Below are 17,824 nucleotides of genomic sequence, written 5' to 3'. Positions count from 1 at the left end.
CAGAGAAAAGAGAGAGTTCACAAGTCACTCACCTGGGAGAAGATGACAAACAGGATGTCGTCGTCCTCCGACAGGCCCAGTGCCTGAGCTAAGCGTCGTCCCGGTTTCTGCTTGTAAGCGGCCTGGACCAGTCGGTATTCTACACCGTCCTTAGTGCATCCCAGAGGAAATTCCACGTAAGAGTAGAATTCGGTGTCGTTGGAGCACATCCTCACAATCTTGGAGGTGAAGAATTTTTCTCCGCCGGCATCCATCTGCGTCAGCTGCGTGTCCAGCTGCAGAGTCAGGAAGTAGACATAGGTGCGGCTGGAGAAGCCGTAGACGTAATAGATGTCAAAGGCCGGGTAGAGGGACAGCGTGTCAGACGGGATCTTGATCTGAGAGGAGACAAACTCGTCCTGGTAGACCAGTGAGAACATGTTGACGCTCTCTTCATCAGCCACCAACTTCCTGCTGGACAGCGTCGGAAAGTACTCAGACTTTCCGTCAATGGCGGCGCCGATGAAGAGACGGCTGCCGTCCTTCGTTGCTTTCTTCTTCTTGGGGTCGCTTGTCCAGTCGTCCTCGCCAACAACTACGCCTGGAGAGCAAGATTTCTGTTACCACGGTGATGAGAGATCAACCGCTTAGCATTTAGTGTTTCAATACGTGTACTTCCATACTGACGCTTAGCATTTTGTACACAGACACAGTCTACATAGTATACTGTAAATATTGAAGTGGACTGACAAACGTATTCCATTTGAAACACAGCACTGGCATTGGCAGAGTGACAACAGTGTTTCAATTCACGCACTTTCATACTTGCACTTAGAATTTCGAGTGGAAGCATGGTAAGATGTAATGGGCCGTTAGTACCCAGATGTTGCACTCAACACGCCCCAAATGGTGAGTGTGCAGTGATGGACCGTAACCATCCTCAATTGTCGTTATCTTGGCTACATAGAGTAAGGGGAGGGACTAAATTGAGTGGTTGCAATTCACAATTAAAAAGAAGATGACAAAGTGGGGCCTAGTGGTTAGCATGTTGGGCACACAGTCAGGAGATGTGGAAGATCTGGGATCGAATCTCCATTGGGCATCTGTGTGGAGTTTGCATGTTCTCCCCGTGCGTGGGTTTTCTCTGACTACTCCGGCTTCCTCCCACATTCCAAAGCACGCATGTCAGTTTAATTGGCGACTCTAAATTGTCCATCAGTGTGAATGTTTGTTTGTCTGTATGGGCCCTGCCATTGGCTGGTGACCAGTCCAGGGTGTACCGTGCCTCTCGCCCAAAGTTAGCTAGGATAGCATAACCCCATGACCCTAATGAGGATTAAGAAGATGGATGGAAGATAAAGAGGAAGCAGATAAATATTGTGATCGTCATTTCTGGTAAGTGCGCAGTGACAGGAATCGATATGAGACAGCACTACACTGTCAAAATTTGTACCCTCAAGAAGTAAGTGCACTGCATATATAGTACACATTAAAGACTGGTTACTCAACTTCCACTTCCGTAGTACGCCCTCCACGGGTTTGGCCGCCATGACGATAAACAGAATCCACAAAACAGTACACTGTGAATAGGTCCTCGACACACTGTGCTAATAGATGGTCTAAAAGACCAGATTTGTCATTTTTCATGTTTCCAAAAGACAAGGACAGGTATGTGACAAAAACATTGTAGATTTATAACACTGGTAGTTGTAAGTAAATGGGACAGAGGCCAAGACTCAAAGTGTAGTCCACACACTATATCTTGAAGCTGCTTTGTTTCACTGGGTGTTTAGTTGAATTAATGACAAGTCAGTGATGATGATAATTTATTTATAAACAATGTCATTACTGAAATAAATGTTGCATTGTGTAACAAATAAGTTCATTATCCATATACTGTAGGTACTTTTAAATAAAATTTCTGTTGTGCCTTATGGTCACAGGATATTTTGTTATCTACGTACTGAAATGGTAATTAATTGATTACTGGAATGGTAATTAATTATGCCATGTGTGATCCTATACACACTTGCAGTTCAATGGAGTAAATCTATGGTGAATGTTTTCCTGGCCATCTTATCTGCGTATTGTCTATTGTTTACCTATGAAATTTTATGTCCAAAATTTTGGTGCATTTTCCAGTTCAGCTAAAATTTTGTTATTATTGATTATTATTTTGTATGTTGCTTGTTAAGCGTTGGTAACACCGTGATGAAGGAAAAAAGTAAAATAGATTTTTTTATTGACATCTACATGTAGGGCAATATATTGGATCCTTACACATTTAGTATGTACACATACAGTATATTCATTCTGCTCAGTAAATAAGATTCATTCATTTGGTCAAAGTGCACGCACTGCACATAACTTTATTTTACACGCAGCTCAGCACCAGTGAATACACTGTACACTGTTGTGTACCTAGCCCCGCCCACCTCTCTTGCTTACCATCATGGCGGAATTTCTGCTCCGTGGCATACTACACAGTCTTATTATCTAGCATCTTTGGGACACATATTGAAGTGCACTGATGGAAGTATTCCATTTGAGACACAGCCCCGGAGTTGGCAGAGTGACACCATGGCTGTGTTTCAACTGGCATACTTCCACACTTACACTATAGTACACTTTACACTTAATTGCATAAGTGTGTTCACACTGAGAAGTATGGCAAAATGCAGTGTGACATCAGTACCCCAGTATGCAGCAATGGACCATAACCACCATCACTCATTGCCCTCTTGGCTATGCAGCGGAAGGGGAGGGACTAGAGACCGAAGTGGTTGCAATTCACAATTAAAAGGAAAGAAGACAAAGAGGAAGTGGCTAAATATCGCTATTGTCACTTACAGTAAGTGCCCAACGACAGTAAATGTGCTCACAGACTCAAGGGTACTGTGGGCAAGCGGCCTCTGCACGGAATGTCCGCAGTCATCAGAATTTTCATAGTCTATCGCACTGCTGTGTTGTAGTTTCTCACAAGTTATAGTAATAATAAAATGGAGAACAATAGGCTAAATAGGCGTCTGTTAATGTAATGTGAATAGGTATGTTAACAGTTACTCAGATAACTAAAGCCTAAACAACCCGCAAAGTCATCTATCACCTACCTGGGCATGGACACGTAACTGCACTGTTGACAAGCCTCTCCTGGCAGCACGTTGTGAACTTGCTCCTCTAGCTGTGGCCATCTAGCTTTATTTGTTTTCTTAATTGGAGGTAGAGTATCCTGCGTCAGTCCCTCACAAGTTTCTTGTTCACTCCAAACTTTCTTTCTGCTGCTCGATTATTGTTTTCAACAGCATATTTCACTTACTTGCAGTTTGTAATCTGCAGAATATGATTTCCTTTTTGAGGGCATTTGTGTTCCATCTTTCTCAGTTGTCTTCATAAGCGCGCAAACGCGCTGTGAATAGGCACGCATACAGACCACGTGGCACTCCAAACCGTAGAAGAAGTAAGAACGGATGTGCATAAGTCATCTTACACTTACTAGAAGTGGAATTACTTCTGCAAGTCATTATGGAGTATAAGACAACAAAACATTTTGTCGACTGAGGTGAGTCATGTCTTTCAAAATATTCCGATATGTTGGCTTGTCGTCAAAGCTCACTTCTGTTCACGTGACGGCGACGAGGCGGTGGTGTTTCGTGATGTCATTGTTCTTGTGTTGCCTGTATACAAGGCAACAACAAGCCGGTGTTTTCAGATTTTCCCTCTCTGGAAGCAGTTTTCAAAAAATACCGTTTCAGGTCACCCAGAACGCCGTTCGTGTGTGGATGAGAGGCTGAAACGATAAAATACTTTTTTTCGTTTTGACCTGAAAACATTTCCGTGTGAATGGCCCCTCAGTTGTCTTTATAAGCTGATGTTTACATTATAAATTTTCAGTGGTACAGGAGATACAGGAGTAGTAGATAGGAGTAGCAGCTACTGGCACACAAGCCTAGCACGCCCTCTCATGGCCGTCACTGTGGGGAAAAAAACAGTCGCTCCGGAGTACAAGTCGCAGGACCAGCCAAACCATTAAAAAAAATTGCGACATATAGTCTGGAAAATTGGGCCTTAAAGGAAATCTGCACGTTTGGATTTTTGCCCATCATCCACAAACCTTATGTGAGACATGAACACGGGTCTCCCGCTTTTCTGTGAATTCTAAATATTGAAAAACAGCTAGCACGAGGCAGCTAATAATACACTGTAATGGGATTCATCTATTCCACAAAAACAGTTTAGCATTTTATATACATGCTGTGACTATGTAGTAACTGGCCGATTATGAAGTATCACCGATGAATCTGTATCAGTGAATATGTAGCTGATACATTAACTTTTTATTTCCATTGCTGCATTCTGTCGCTCCCTTCCTGTGTGTCTCTCTGTGCTGCTCCCTGCCCGAGTACCAGGCCCCGCCCCCACGCACACAGCCAAAGCGGAGCTCTTCCTGCCTCACTCACTCGGCTACAGAAGAGAAACGCCAAAAGAAACTGCATTTTTTACACCAGCTGTGACTTTGTATAACAATATAACTTTAGTGCCATGCTGTCAGGGCCCGTTAAGGAGAACATTCAATTTTTTTTTACCCAAGTTTTAGACAGCGTATTACAGTGTTTTAACGTTGTGCAAGTTGCATCTCTGTGAGATAAACAAAGGCAGATGCAACTATTAATTATTACTCCTTTTCTAACCCGCAAATCAGGCATGTATACTCCTATCGGGATATCCCGATCAAAAGGAACATTAATTTGTGTGCTGTGCATGTTCTATTCGAAAGGAATCTTGCGTCATGGGCAGAAACTACTTGTAAACATGACGACACGCAGAACCCCCCACTTTTAGAGCGAGGGAGAAACAAGCCACCTCGTTAGTGTGGTGTGGTGAAAGACAGGAACATTATGTCTTTTATTGACGGTAGAAAGTACCACAATAGCGAAATCTATCAGAAGGTGAGCAAGCAGTTACGCGAAGCAGGGTTTGTACGAAGGTATCTTCAAAAGTGTCCGGGGGGTCTCTGGGGATAAAGCATGGATGTGGATGGCACAGCTCCGGCTCCATTTCCTATTTCTTCACGTTCTCGCCTTCCATTCATGAAGAAAGTGAGACAGAATAGTATCAAATACTGGTGGTGGGTCAGTACCAGCACCAAAATGCATACAAAGGCGCTGATCAGCCACCGTGCCGGTGTTGTTGTTTTTGGAAACAGGAAGAAGCGCAAATGACGCACGCACATTGCGTCATGACGCTTCCCATGCGCCGAGACGTTGTACGTGCAGGGTTTTTTAGGGGGGGCGGGGGGTTTCACATCACGTCATGTAAACGGGTTATTCCGAATGTTTCAGAAACCGGAATATTGATCTTAACCCGAATACTGACTGCCTGTAAACATAGTCAGTGTTACTAATGAAACTTCATTTTAATTCAGTAGTCTTCTGCTTCTTTGTGTTGAATCTGTCCGGACGTTTAGTTGGGCGTTAGCATGTGGAATCTCAAAATTTACCAACTTTTCGGTTTATTGCCACAACCCAAGTTCCACTATACACATGTTAGGCATGGTTTAATAACCTAACATTAACTTTTCCAAACTCACAGGAGATGCAGCAGCTCCAGTAGCTTACGTTGCCACTCAGTGGCCTGAGGCCTTGTTGTGAGTGAGGTTCTGTGTCACTACGCTACGCCACGCCAGAAAAGTAGTTCTGTAATAACAATGTCACTGTAGCTTGGTTAATATGCCGGTCCCGTTACATAAATGGAACATTGTTGGACTTTTTTTTAGTTTTTCTTAAGAGGGCTTTATAATATGTGCTTCCTATTACGTACATTGTTAGCTACCTCACGCCAACAGTTTAACGCACAAAAAAGGGAAAGACGTGCGCTCATGTCTCACTTACGGATTGTGGATGACGGGCAAAATTCCAAAAAAGTGCAGTTTTCCTTTAATGGATTTGGGATAGCATGACACTGTCATAGTCCACACCCTCAGGAACTAAGTACGAGGGTGGGGCATCGTTTGAATTTGAACGATTCCTGTTCCAATTCAGATTCCTTGTTTCGATTCCGGTTCCTAACGATTCTCGAATCCAATGCTTTTCATAAAAGGGTCATAAAAGTTTGCATGGTTTACATGAGGGCGCTAACCAGAGTTCTTTTTGGATGAAATGTCTGTACTTTGATTATTTTTTTTTATGGCACCCTTATTTTGTTAACACAAGTAACAGGATTATTTTGAAGGCCAAAGTGTGTTCTGTGAGTTGAGAAGGTTCCTTGACTGTTGCTAACAGAGTGACCGTACAAATGATAAGCTTGCCTAGCCATAGCCCCTCTTTTATTTACACCAAACTTCCACATCAGCTAGCATCCTGAAAACCTCGGTTACATTGGCACGAGATAGACTTCATTTATTGTTGGACTTCCCTGATTCTGATTGCTTAGAGGAAGTCCGAAGTAGTGCATCAAAGACAAGGTACTCTCTTATTTCTACACTATGAATGTGTGAACATTAGTCATGTTGCACCCTCCTTTGCATGATGTCATTGTGTAGCAAATGTTGCTCTGAACTGACCGCCCTTTTTTATGAAGTTAAGCCAAACTTTTTATCTGCTTCTTCTTCACCGGTGGTCTCCGGCTTCTTCTTCTACGTTTGTGTTCACGGCTATTTTGTCCGGTTGGCACAGTGGGCTTCGAAACTAGGAATCGAAATAAAAATATTTCAACGATCCCAGGAGAAGTGCAATGTTCGTCCTGATTCCCATCAATGCTCAAGACTTCATGCCCCACCCTACTAAGTACGCAGTAGGCTAATTGTAGGCTATTACACATTTTAGCTAATGTTGGCAAAGGTCTACCAGCTGAGCATCATTTGCGATTCTCACTGGTAATCGAACAACAGCCGTGTGAGGTTGAAGTGGGCCCGCACATTTGACGTGAAGGAGGGAGAAGCCCCGCCTACCTGCCATTCCGTCAGCCTCTCTGGCACCAGACAGATAGTGCTCTTTGCGGTGGTGAGGCTCCCCCAGTTTGAAGAGGTCCTCCAGCCGAAGAAACTGACAGACGCCCTGCCAGATGGAGCCACACGCCACCAGTCTGTTCCCGTGATAGTCCACCAGGAGGAGCTTGTTCACGTTGTCCAGCGACTCCAGGCTAACCCCACACACACACACACATGCACACACACACACACACGCACACACACACACACAAACACACAGTTAAGAAGACAGACAGTAGAGACAGCTAGGCGAGACAATGAGGCGAGACACACCGGTGAGCGCAGGCCCTGACGCTGGGCGGTGGGTAACACTTTGCGTTATCCTCCACCGGTCCGGTCATGTGGCTCCTCATCTCGGTCAGGTTGGCCGACAGTTTGAGGACCCGGTTGACAGCTCCGACAAAAACCTCACCCGTCCTCTTGTGGACGGTCAGGTGGGTGAGGGAGGTGTCAAACACTTGGTACACCGCTCTGCCACCTGCCGCCACCAGGGGGGGAGGAGGCGCCGCCGGAGCAGAGAGGAGGGGTGAAGAGAGCAGGAGGAGTGAGAGGGAGGAGAAGAGGAAGTGGAGAAGAGAAGCAAACATGGCGGGAAGCGGAGGAGGGAGAAAAGAGGAGGTGCTGTCCACAGGTGGATGAAGAGTGTCAGCAGGTCATGGCTGCCAAAAAAAAAAAGATGGCTGCCATTAGTCAAGTTGTTTACATGGACACGTGACACAACGTCATGTTGTTCCCATCATGCATCTGCACCCACAACACGTGACACCACATAATCAAATATTATTGACCGATTATGATGCCCATCCTACCTGAATGCAATGGCTGAATGTTTGTCCAATACCATGGTAACCACCGACATCAAATTCACACACAAACTGTGAGTGTGTGTTGCGCTCAATAAACAATGTGTTTTTGTGTGTGTGCTTTTTGGAGGGTATGGAGGAGAGAAGAGAAGGGTGAACCAACAACAAGAATTTCAAAAAAAAAGATTGGCTCAGGCATCTCACTGACCTCAATGTCCCAGAGGTGAGCTGGGAATGCCGGAAACAGGGAAGACTGGATGTCCTACTTGGACCCTGATAAGCACTGAGTGGACTTCTACCAAGGCTGAACAAGGCTAACACCTGTGTCCTGTCCTGTCCTTTAAAGTGTCCTCACTATGTTAAAGGTTGTCTTCACATGTGCAAGATGATGGATGGTCAAGTGAAACTAAAGAGCACTTCAAGAAAACACACACACACACACACACACACACACACACACAGATCCTTCTGTCGACCCCTCCCCTCTGGTGGGCCCCCTTAGCTCAGCAGGCTAATTAGCTAATGTGCTGATCTTTCACTACTTCTATGGGTTGCTGTGTGTGTGAGTGTGTGTGTGTGTGTGTGTGTGCGCGCGTGTGTGCAGTCATGGTTACTACTGGAGTAAATCTTTATTAGGGCGACATGGTGGATTCCGTCTCATTAGCCGCTAATCATCATGATTGCAATGGAAGTCAATGTGTGAGACGCTGACACATGCTAAGTTGCATCAAAACATGACAAGCAAAAAGTTACAAGATATTATGAGAAAAAGGTGAAAAGTTAAATGAGATTGTAAGCCTTTTCATTTGCGCTATTTAGCCATTTCACATGCCGTGAACTACTTTGAATTTATTCTTGTTGCGTTTTAATAAACTAAAAGGGGAAGAATATCAAAGTAGCCCAAGGAAGTCTTCCATTTTCCTGTATACAGCCCTCGATGGAGAAGGTTTGGACATTCATGACATTAGGAAAGCAGTTAGCACTTGAGCTTGCAGTAGAGCTTGTTTGTTATGTTCTATTCCTGTTGTTTGTGTGAATTAGCCTGCTGGTTGGTTTCCTATGGATTTGACATTTCAAAATTCCATACTTTTTACAGACTTTCTCCAGAGTCTGTAAATACTTGTGTATCATTAGAGCTGCAACAATTAATGGATGGATCCAATTCATCGACAACTATTTTGGTATTCGATTCATGTTTTTTGGTAGGGCTGTTAAAGTTAACACGTTAAAAGTTTCCTTTAACGGCATACATTTTTTTGTCGCACGATCAACGTGCGCATGTCCTGTTTGACCCTCGGCCTGCACCATAGTTTGAGGAAATGAAGCGGCATGGCAGCTGATGCAAAGCCAGAAGCGGGAACAAATATTGAGCAGAAATGAGCAAAGAAAAGTGTCTTTTGAACGGTGAATTAAGCTTCACAACCCTGGCATATGCCTCTCTCCACAAGACCAAAGTTATTTGTGTCGCTGTGTGTCAAGTTGTCACAAAGTACAGTACATCTCTGGGAAGAAGAGAGAAGTTATTGGTGCACTGAAGGTATTTTTTCATTTTGTCATTTATATGTATGTGATGAAGACGCTCGAATCTTCTTCCGCTGTGGAACACACGTAAACAAGATGGCCGCGGCGCTCGGTCGCACAAATGGAGAGGCGAGTGCTCAGGGACACGGCGGGAGACAAATAACGCAGAGCGATTTGTGAGGTCTGATATTTTTGAGGAGGCATTTTTATTATGCAAATGTATTATTCTTTTGAACGCATGTTGTTATGAGAATCACGCCACTCGCAAGAAGAAGAAAACACAACACCACCATGCAGACATGACCGCGGTGTACCGTGGTGAAGTTCGTTTCACGTTGGATGTTGGATATTCGGCTCCGTAGCAACAGTTCCCTCTCACTGTGCCCGGACTGCTGCGTCATGGTGTAGGGAGATCACACGGAAAGTGCCACTCTGACCACTGATTGCTTATAATAGGGATCGCACAAACACTACTAAACATGGCGAAACAGTGGAGAAAAACCTTGGAATCTCCTCCTGTTACGGAGCGTGACTGGAGGTCTTGCGGAGTTCACTTAGTTTAGCTAGTGTAGCTGTGCGTGTGTGCACGACTTCATCGTGTTGTGTTTTACTGCCATAATGTAAGAACCATTTTACAATGCCCACGTGCAGGTTCAGAGTGAAAAAAGACAAAGCACGTTTATTCTTGCACCCAGCGCGTCTCAACGGTCAATTGCCATTCACAACACATTCCGGCATTCAAAATAAGAGCGCTCTTTGTCACATTTGTCTAATTGTATTAAAAAAAATAAGGGTGTCATTAAAATATCTTACATTAATAACGTGATTGGAATTAGATCTGTGATTACATCTTCCTTAATCACAAGCACGGGCAATTACAGTTTGTTGAAGATTTTGCAGCAACATGTGCTGAAGCTGACATCCCATTAGAAAAGTTAGCTAAGCTACATCCATTTCTCAATTACTGGACAAAATGGGCCAATGATGTATTGCATCAATAAATGTAAAGATTTTTGCATTTTATTCACAAACCCAAATAGCACACACTCTATGCTGGTAAAACAATTGGAAAAGGAAAAAAACTGAATTCTAAAAAATTTAAATGGAAAAAATGTAATTCGGGGAAAAAATCTAACAGATTTCATAGGGCGCTAAGAGTTTGTTAAAAAAAAAAGTAATATCCTAAATCACACCAGAAATTTATCTATGACCATGTCAAATGATTAGTCCTACCCTAAAAGTATTTTGCTCGCCCATTTTTTCCAATTTTATCTTTGATTGGATGTGCTTTTATTGGATTTTTTATTGGATTAGAGACCTGACTCACAGAGGTTTGTTACAAAAGCCAAACAATATTGTTGGTCATGCTGTGTAATAAAAAAGCAAATTCAGCAATAATTTGGTTGCATTGGTTGCATTTTAATGCTTTGAAGAGCTATTTTCATAACCATATTCAATCCCACAAATTCATGTTTGCAACAAAAGCAAAAAAAAACAACAAAAAAAACGATCGGTATCGGATCAGATTGGATCAGCAAAACTATTTAAAAAATCGGATCGGGTCAGAAGCCAAAAAATGCAGATCGGGACATCCCTCCTCACAACTCCACCAGTTGGCATCCGTTACACATGCGCACTGCGCTTCTGTTTGTTTATTCTCTTGTTGTAAAAATTAAAGAAGATTAGACTACGTTCTTTAATGGGCGAGGGGGCAAAATGGCTCTTTTGATAGTAATGGTTAAGTAATGGGGTAAGGGCAGATTACTTGATTAATCAAAACAACACTCTTCAGATGAATCGACTAAGAAAATAATTGTTAGTTGCAGCCCAAGTGTCATGTAAATAAGTGGTTTGTTTTCTTTATTCTGAATATGTACGCCATTATGTCATCTTATCATTTCCAGGAGATTATAGCTAGGTAATATAAAGGTTTGGAAGGGCGGAGGGCTGTCCATTGAACTTGTTAATCTTTCCAAATGTTTTTCCGGGAACGCATCGGCCACTGTGCTCTCACACAAACATCTTAGGTGCCCGAAAAAGCGCCTTAGAAAAACAGATCCATCCTTTTTTTTTTTTTTTAGTTATTCATTATTTTATCTTAAAAAACAGAACAGTGGAAACATGGATATTTTCACATACTTGAGTTTCCACTTTCTATACTTTAAATTTATCAAATCAAATTTCATACTTTTCCATACTTGCATAGGAACCCTGTGGTTTGCTAGCCAGAAAACACACGTGATCTGATTGGTCGGTACAAGGATGAGAAGGCGGGGACACAAGGACACCAGACTGGCTGCACGAACATGTGCATTCTCCTTTCCTCTGTCACCAACCAACTTAGAACATCCCAGAACATTCACGCTGATGCAAACAGGTCTGACGACAACTGATGAATCAACGGTCATGGTCACCATGGAAACAACCCTGCCCCACTTCCTAGTTATTTGTTTCATGCCACTCACATGCTCTGATTGGCTGTCACACTCAACAGCTAACCAAGTCAATTAGGATCATGAGGCTCAACTGGTAATGTTGCAAGAAAAGTGAAAACAGACTTACTCTAAAAAAAGATGCACGCCAACATTTACAGTCATCTCACGGGCCAGCAACGGTTGCTATGGCATCGGCAGCCATGGGAGTGGCTAAGGTCTGCAGCTCCGTGGGAGTGTGTGTCCCCCCAGCCATAAACATTGTTTGACCTTGGTTTTATTTCAAACTCATAAAAGACATAAAATCATAAAACTCTCCCACTGTTCAACGACTTCCTAACCAAACTGTACACACAAAAAAAAAACACCACACACACACACACACCGCTGCTGGAGGTCAGAGGTCATCAAGGGCGGAAGAGAAGAGGGCCAAGTGATTGTTTCCTTTTGGTTGTTGAGCTCATCCTGTCTGAACATGCGTGTGTGTGTGTACGTGTCTGGGAGACACTAAAGTTAAAGACTACAAAAAATGAATGAGAACATCAACAATATACTGTACATGAAATACACAAATACACAGTGGTGTGAAAAAAATGTTTTCCCCCTTCCTGATTTCTTATTTTTTGCACGTTTTTCACACTTAAATGTTTCACATCATCAAACAAATTTTATTATTAGTCAATGACAACACAATTGAACACAAAATGTGCTTTTCAAATGATTATTAAGGGAGAAAAGAAATCCAAACCTACATGGCCCTGTGTGAAAAAGTGATTTGTCTGGAATTGTGATTTGTTTGTCAGTCTGGAAAAAGTTACAAAGCCATTTCTAAAGCTTTGGGACTCCAGCAAACCACAGTGAGAGCCATTATCCACAAATGGTGAAAACATGGAACAGTGATGAACCTTCCCAGGAGTGGCCGGCCAACCAAAATTACCCTAAGAGTGCCTCAATGACACATTCAAGAGGTCACAAAAGAGCCTACAACAACATTCAAAGAACTGCAGGACCTCACTTGCCTCAGTTAAGATCAGTGTTCATGACTCCACCATAACAAAGATACCGGGCAAAAATGGCCTGCATGGCAGAGTTCCAAGACAAAAAACACTAAGAAAAGAACATTAAGGCTAGTCTCAATTTTGCCAGAAAACAACTTGATTATCCCTAAGACCTTTGGGTATATACTCTGTGGTCTGATGAGACATTTCGGAAGGTGTGTCCCCCATTACATCTGGTGTAAAAATAATGCCGCATTTCAGAAAAAGAACATCATACCAACAGTAATATATGGTGGTGGTAGTGTGATGGTCTTGGGATGTTTTTCTGCTTCAGGACCTGGAAGACTTGCTGTGATAAATGGAACCATGAATTATTAGGTTTAGGGGGGCAATCACTTTTTCCACACATGACAATGTAGGTTTGGATTTTTTTGCCTCCCTTGATAATGAAAGTTTAATTTAAAAACTGCATTTTGTGTTCAGTTGTGTTGTCATTGACTAATTAAATTTGTTTGATGATCTGAAACATTTAAGTGTGACAAATATGACAAAAATAAGAAATCAAGGAGGAGGCAAACACTTTCAGCCCTCTGGATAGTTTTTTTAATGTACAATAATGTGAAATCATTAAATTTTTGCCTGGGATATTTTTAATTGTTATTTGTTATTCTTTTTTATTTATACTTTATTTTTTTACTCTGTGTACTATGCTGCTGTTGCTATAACATGTCTTATGTGCTGCATACGGTGTTGCTGCTACTGGAACCTTAGTTTCCCTGAGCGCACACGCCCAAGGTATCAATAAAGTACTATGTAATCTTGTATCATCTTTCTTCAATCTCAAACTCCACACCGCTCTCACTCTATTTGATGGACAACGAATCATCTATGTCTTTGTCTCCTCCAGGCTGCAATGCGCTTGTCTTCAGGATACCCAAGGAGAGTGTCGAAAACCTCCAAAACATCAGGATTCTGATGAGAGTACGTAAACACTAACATATGACAGCCATCCACCAATCCCTTTACTGGCTCAGTGCTTCCATGGCAAAGCCTCGTCTACCACAAAGAACTCATCCTTCAGCAAAATTCATCCCGCGATCTCCGCTCCAAAAACAGCAACCTCCTCCATATCCACACAACTAAGCTCCATGGTAGATGAGGCTTTCTGCTCAGCCGCCCTACGCCTCTGGAACTTCCTGATCATTTGAAGGCTTAAAAAAAAGGGTTGAAGGGTTGAAGACAAACACCTGCAATTAACTGCTGTCTGTATGTTTTTATGCTAACTTTTATATAGAGCTGCAACAATTAATCGATTACCCAATTAATCGACAACTGTTTTGGTAATCAATTAATCATTTTTTTATTTAAATATGTAAATATGCTCTGATTTCAGCCTCTCAAATGTGCATATTTTTTTAATTTTCTTAGTCATCCATGAAAGCAGACCTTTTATCTTTATGTTTTAGCCAAAACAAGATATTCACACATATCAGCTTTGACTTTGGAAAACAACGATGGGCATTTTTGCCTCTTTTCGGACCCAACCACTAACTGTAGGTGTTTACTTCATATTAATTTGGTCCATCTATGACCTAATCGATACTACTCCATTAATTGAAACAATTAAGTTCAGATTAATGGACTACAAAAATGATCACAATTGTATTTTTGTTTGCATTTGTTTTATTGAAGCTATTTGACAAACATTTCGATTTTTTTATTATTTAACATTATTTTAACCGAATATTCAAGTGGAAACCTGGTCTTTGTGCACTTACTTGCTCTGTCAGTTGAAATCTTCTATTTCTGAATAAAGAGGCGGAAAGAGTGTTTGTTTTTTAAGCAGATTAATCGATAAAAAATAATCGACCGATTAATCGATTATTAAAATAATCGTTAGTTGCAGCCCTACTTTTATGACTTTCTTTTTAAATGAAGTGCACTATAAATACATTGTATTATAATAATGACCTTTGAACCCAACTTCATGCAGCACCTTGGGTTAGTTCCAGCCACACACACACACACAATCAATATGCCATGATAAGATGCACTGACATATTTCCGGTAATAACATGCTGAGGAACATTCCCCAGAGCAGACGGAGGAAATGTCATTAGCATCACATCTATGATATCACACACACACACACACACACACACACACACACACGCACGCACGCACGCACGCACGCACGCACGCACAGGTTAACCATGTGTAAATGACACAGAATGATGACTGGTCAAAAGACAGGCAGGAAGTGATGTCGCAGGTGGTTGATTCATTGTGATTGTGATTGGTTAATTGTGACATTACATGAGCATGACTGGCAGGTTAAAAGCTTCGTGCAAGAGTGGGCCTTGGCTAGAGCAAGACCAGAACATTGTGATGATGACAGAGGTTGCTCAAGGTCAAGGCATAGACATGTTCCTTATGTACAGTATATCAGACTGCTGTATGTACAGTACGTCAGTAAATGCATCAGTATATGTACAGTACATAGTATGCATATGACTAGTGTTCCCTCGCTCTATCACAGTTCACCTTTCACAGATTCGCTGTTTCACTGATTTTTTTCGTGTTTTTTTTATTTTTTATTACAGCATATGAAAGCTGTTACAGGTCGAGCCTGGCCCTTTAAGAAGAATTGGCTGATTGGCTGTCGATCTCCTTCGTGCCGTCCTGCCAGGTCTCCTGTGTCATCGCTAGCTTGCAAGCTTGTAAACGAATCCTCGGTTCGTCTGCCGCAATGTGTTTTAACAAAGGTACAAAAACGCTACAGTACAGCAGAAAGGCGCCAGGACAAAAATGCACGGCCACAATACGAATACGAAGCTGGACTACCCGCCAAACTGTTGCTGAAGCCCAACGCATTTCCAACGTTATTTGGTCATGTTGAAGAGTCACAACAGAAAGCTGCAAGTAACAATTTGTCCTAACTGTTTATTTTGTGTAAGTAATCGGACAAAAGGGGGCTCGGCAGGAGGCGTGCCAGGAGTGAAGTAAATTACACAGACTGTTTGGGCGGCAGGCAGAAAACACTGCAGAAAGAGGTGCATAGTCTGGAAGATCTAGAAAGCTTTCTCTGCGAGTTATCGTGTGTAGCTGCTCTATAGGAGTCCAGAACTCAATACAAAGGCCCAAAAATTTGTATAATAGGTCCCCTTCAATGATCAACCTATAGTTTGGACACAAGAAATTAATAAGTGTGACCATGCCTTTTCATCCTGCCGCCGTTCTGCTATACTGTAGCCTTTTTATATCCTTGTTAAAACATATTGCTGCAGTCATAGTCCTTCGAACCATAGATTCAATTACAAGCTAGCGATGACACAGGAGACACGGCAGGGAGGCACGAAGGAGATTGATTGACAATGGTCTACAGCCATTCAGTACGCAGAAAACAATGGGCGGTGCAGAAGACGAGAGCAGGAAGAGAGAGAGAGACACTCAACTTCCCACAATGCAGTTCTTCTTAAAGGGCCAGGCTGAGATGACAATGACACAGATGAATGAGAATTGACAGGTATTTTATATAATAATATGTATACAGTAGGTCATGACCTCTAATGAATGATAATGAAAAATGATTGATAGAACAGATGGAATCCGAGTCACGGTCTAGCCTTTAGCCTGGTCATCAGGTTTGCGCTAGAACTGTTTCCGTCTGCTGTGGCGCCGCCTACATTGCCCTCTAAAGCAGCTAGCAGTGGTACGCGGCTCCGCGTCTTACAGGTGTAGCAGGGCGAAATGAAGCCCCGACAGAAATAAACCCAGGTGTAATGGAAACTGGCCAGTATAAAACAGCCTAGGCCAGAATATACCCCTCTGGGCCAGATTATATCCCCAGGCGCACTTAAAAGTCTTAAATTGGATCCAAAATGGACGGGGCGCCTTATAATGTGGCGCGCCTTATGTGTGTACCGAGTTCCAAAATCTGAAAGTGTTGCTGTGTGACTTTCATGAGCGCTCCGCTCGACTGACTGGGAGCGTCTGTCGACACGCTGCTTATATAGAGGAAAGGTGGACGTGACTGAGGACAGCATGCCGACGTGAAAGAGGACGCTAAAGGCACGCCCCAGTAGTTATATAGGTATATTTTATGAAACGGTGCCATCTACTGTATCTATCCGAGCAAGGACTACCGTGGCGCAGTGACATCCAGCGGATTACAAGGAAAGCTGGCCATCTTCCGCTCGTACTGCAGTAAAAACATTGCAGACAACCACATCCAGTCCAACTACATCACCAACACGGACGACGTGCCACTCACTTTCGACATCCCGGTCAACCACACTGCAGAGAAGGGGACCAGCACGGTAGCGATACACACAACGGGGCACGAGAAGTCGGCTTTTACTGTTGTGCTTGGTTGCCATGGTAATGGATAGAAACTGCCACCTGTGGTGATTTTTAAGAGGAAGGCGGTGCCTAAAGAAAAGTTTCCAGCTGGACCAATCAAAAGGGCTGGAAGGACGAGGAGAAAATTGCTGAGTGACGTGTACCGAAAGAGACCAGATGTTTTTTTCCCCCACGCATCACCGTCCCTGTTGATCTGACTCCATGCGCGCCCATCTCATAGCCGCTGTGAAAAACCAAGTGCAGCAAATGAACTCGGAGCTTGACATCATTCCGGGAGGCTTGACAAAGGAACTCCAACCACTGGACATCGGTGTAAACATGGCGTTTAAAGTGAAGTTGTGAGCGGCGTGGGAGCGATGGATGACAGCGTCACGAAGACTGCGAGGTAGCGCCGGCAGAGTTACGCCACAATTTGTGAATGGATTGTGGATGCTTGGGCTAACGTGTCTGATGCACTGGTGTTCGAGCTTTCGCAAAAGCCAGCATCATTTCTGAGGCGCCACGCGGCAACGAGACAATGATGAGAGGGAACCTGGCGTGTTTGATGGAGAACTTGCCCCGCTGTTCATTTGGGATACAGAAGATGAGGACTTTGATGGATTTGTGGATGAGGATTGATCAAAAATAACGTGAGTACATTGTTAAATACTTCAATAAAGTACAACCGAACTCGACTTTGCTCCCGCTGGCTTTTTAAAAACATACAATAGCATGCATGCTAGCGTATTGTAGCAATGCTGGGAG

The 17,824-nt window shown here is 43.0% G+C and overlaps 1 protein-coding gene across 1 annotated transcript in view; it reads right to left on the bottom strand.

Annotated features, from left to right (window-relative positions):
* Positions 1-17,824, bottom strand: part of plxna3 (plexin A3) — a 52,849-nt gene that overhangs the window by 29,688 nt on the left and 5,337 nt on the right. The window contains exons 2-4 of the mRNA XM_054770090.1: positions 7,238-7,623; positions 6,926-7,116; positions 33-580 (exon numbers count right to left, since the gene is read on the bottom strand). Coding sequence (XP_054626065.1) covers positions 33-580; positions 6,926-7,116; positions 7,238-7,551 — 1,053 coding nt within the window. The 5' untranslated portion in view covers positions 7,552-7,623. The remainder of the gene's footprint in view (positions 1-32; positions 581-6,925; positions 7,117-7,237; positions 7,624-17,824) is intronic.

Source organism: Dunckerocampus dactyliophorus, chromosome 1 (assembly GCF_027744805.1).
Source record: "Dunckerocampus dactyliophorus isolate RoL2022-P2 chromosome 1, RoL_Ddac_1.1, whole genome shotgun sequence".
Classification (NCBI taxonomy): domain Eukaryota; kingdom Metazoa; phylum Chordata; class Actinopteri; order Syngnathiformes; family Syngnathidae; genus Dunckerocampus; species Dunckerocampus dactyliophorus.
This window is presented reverse-complemented; position numbering and strand designations above follow the sequence as displayed.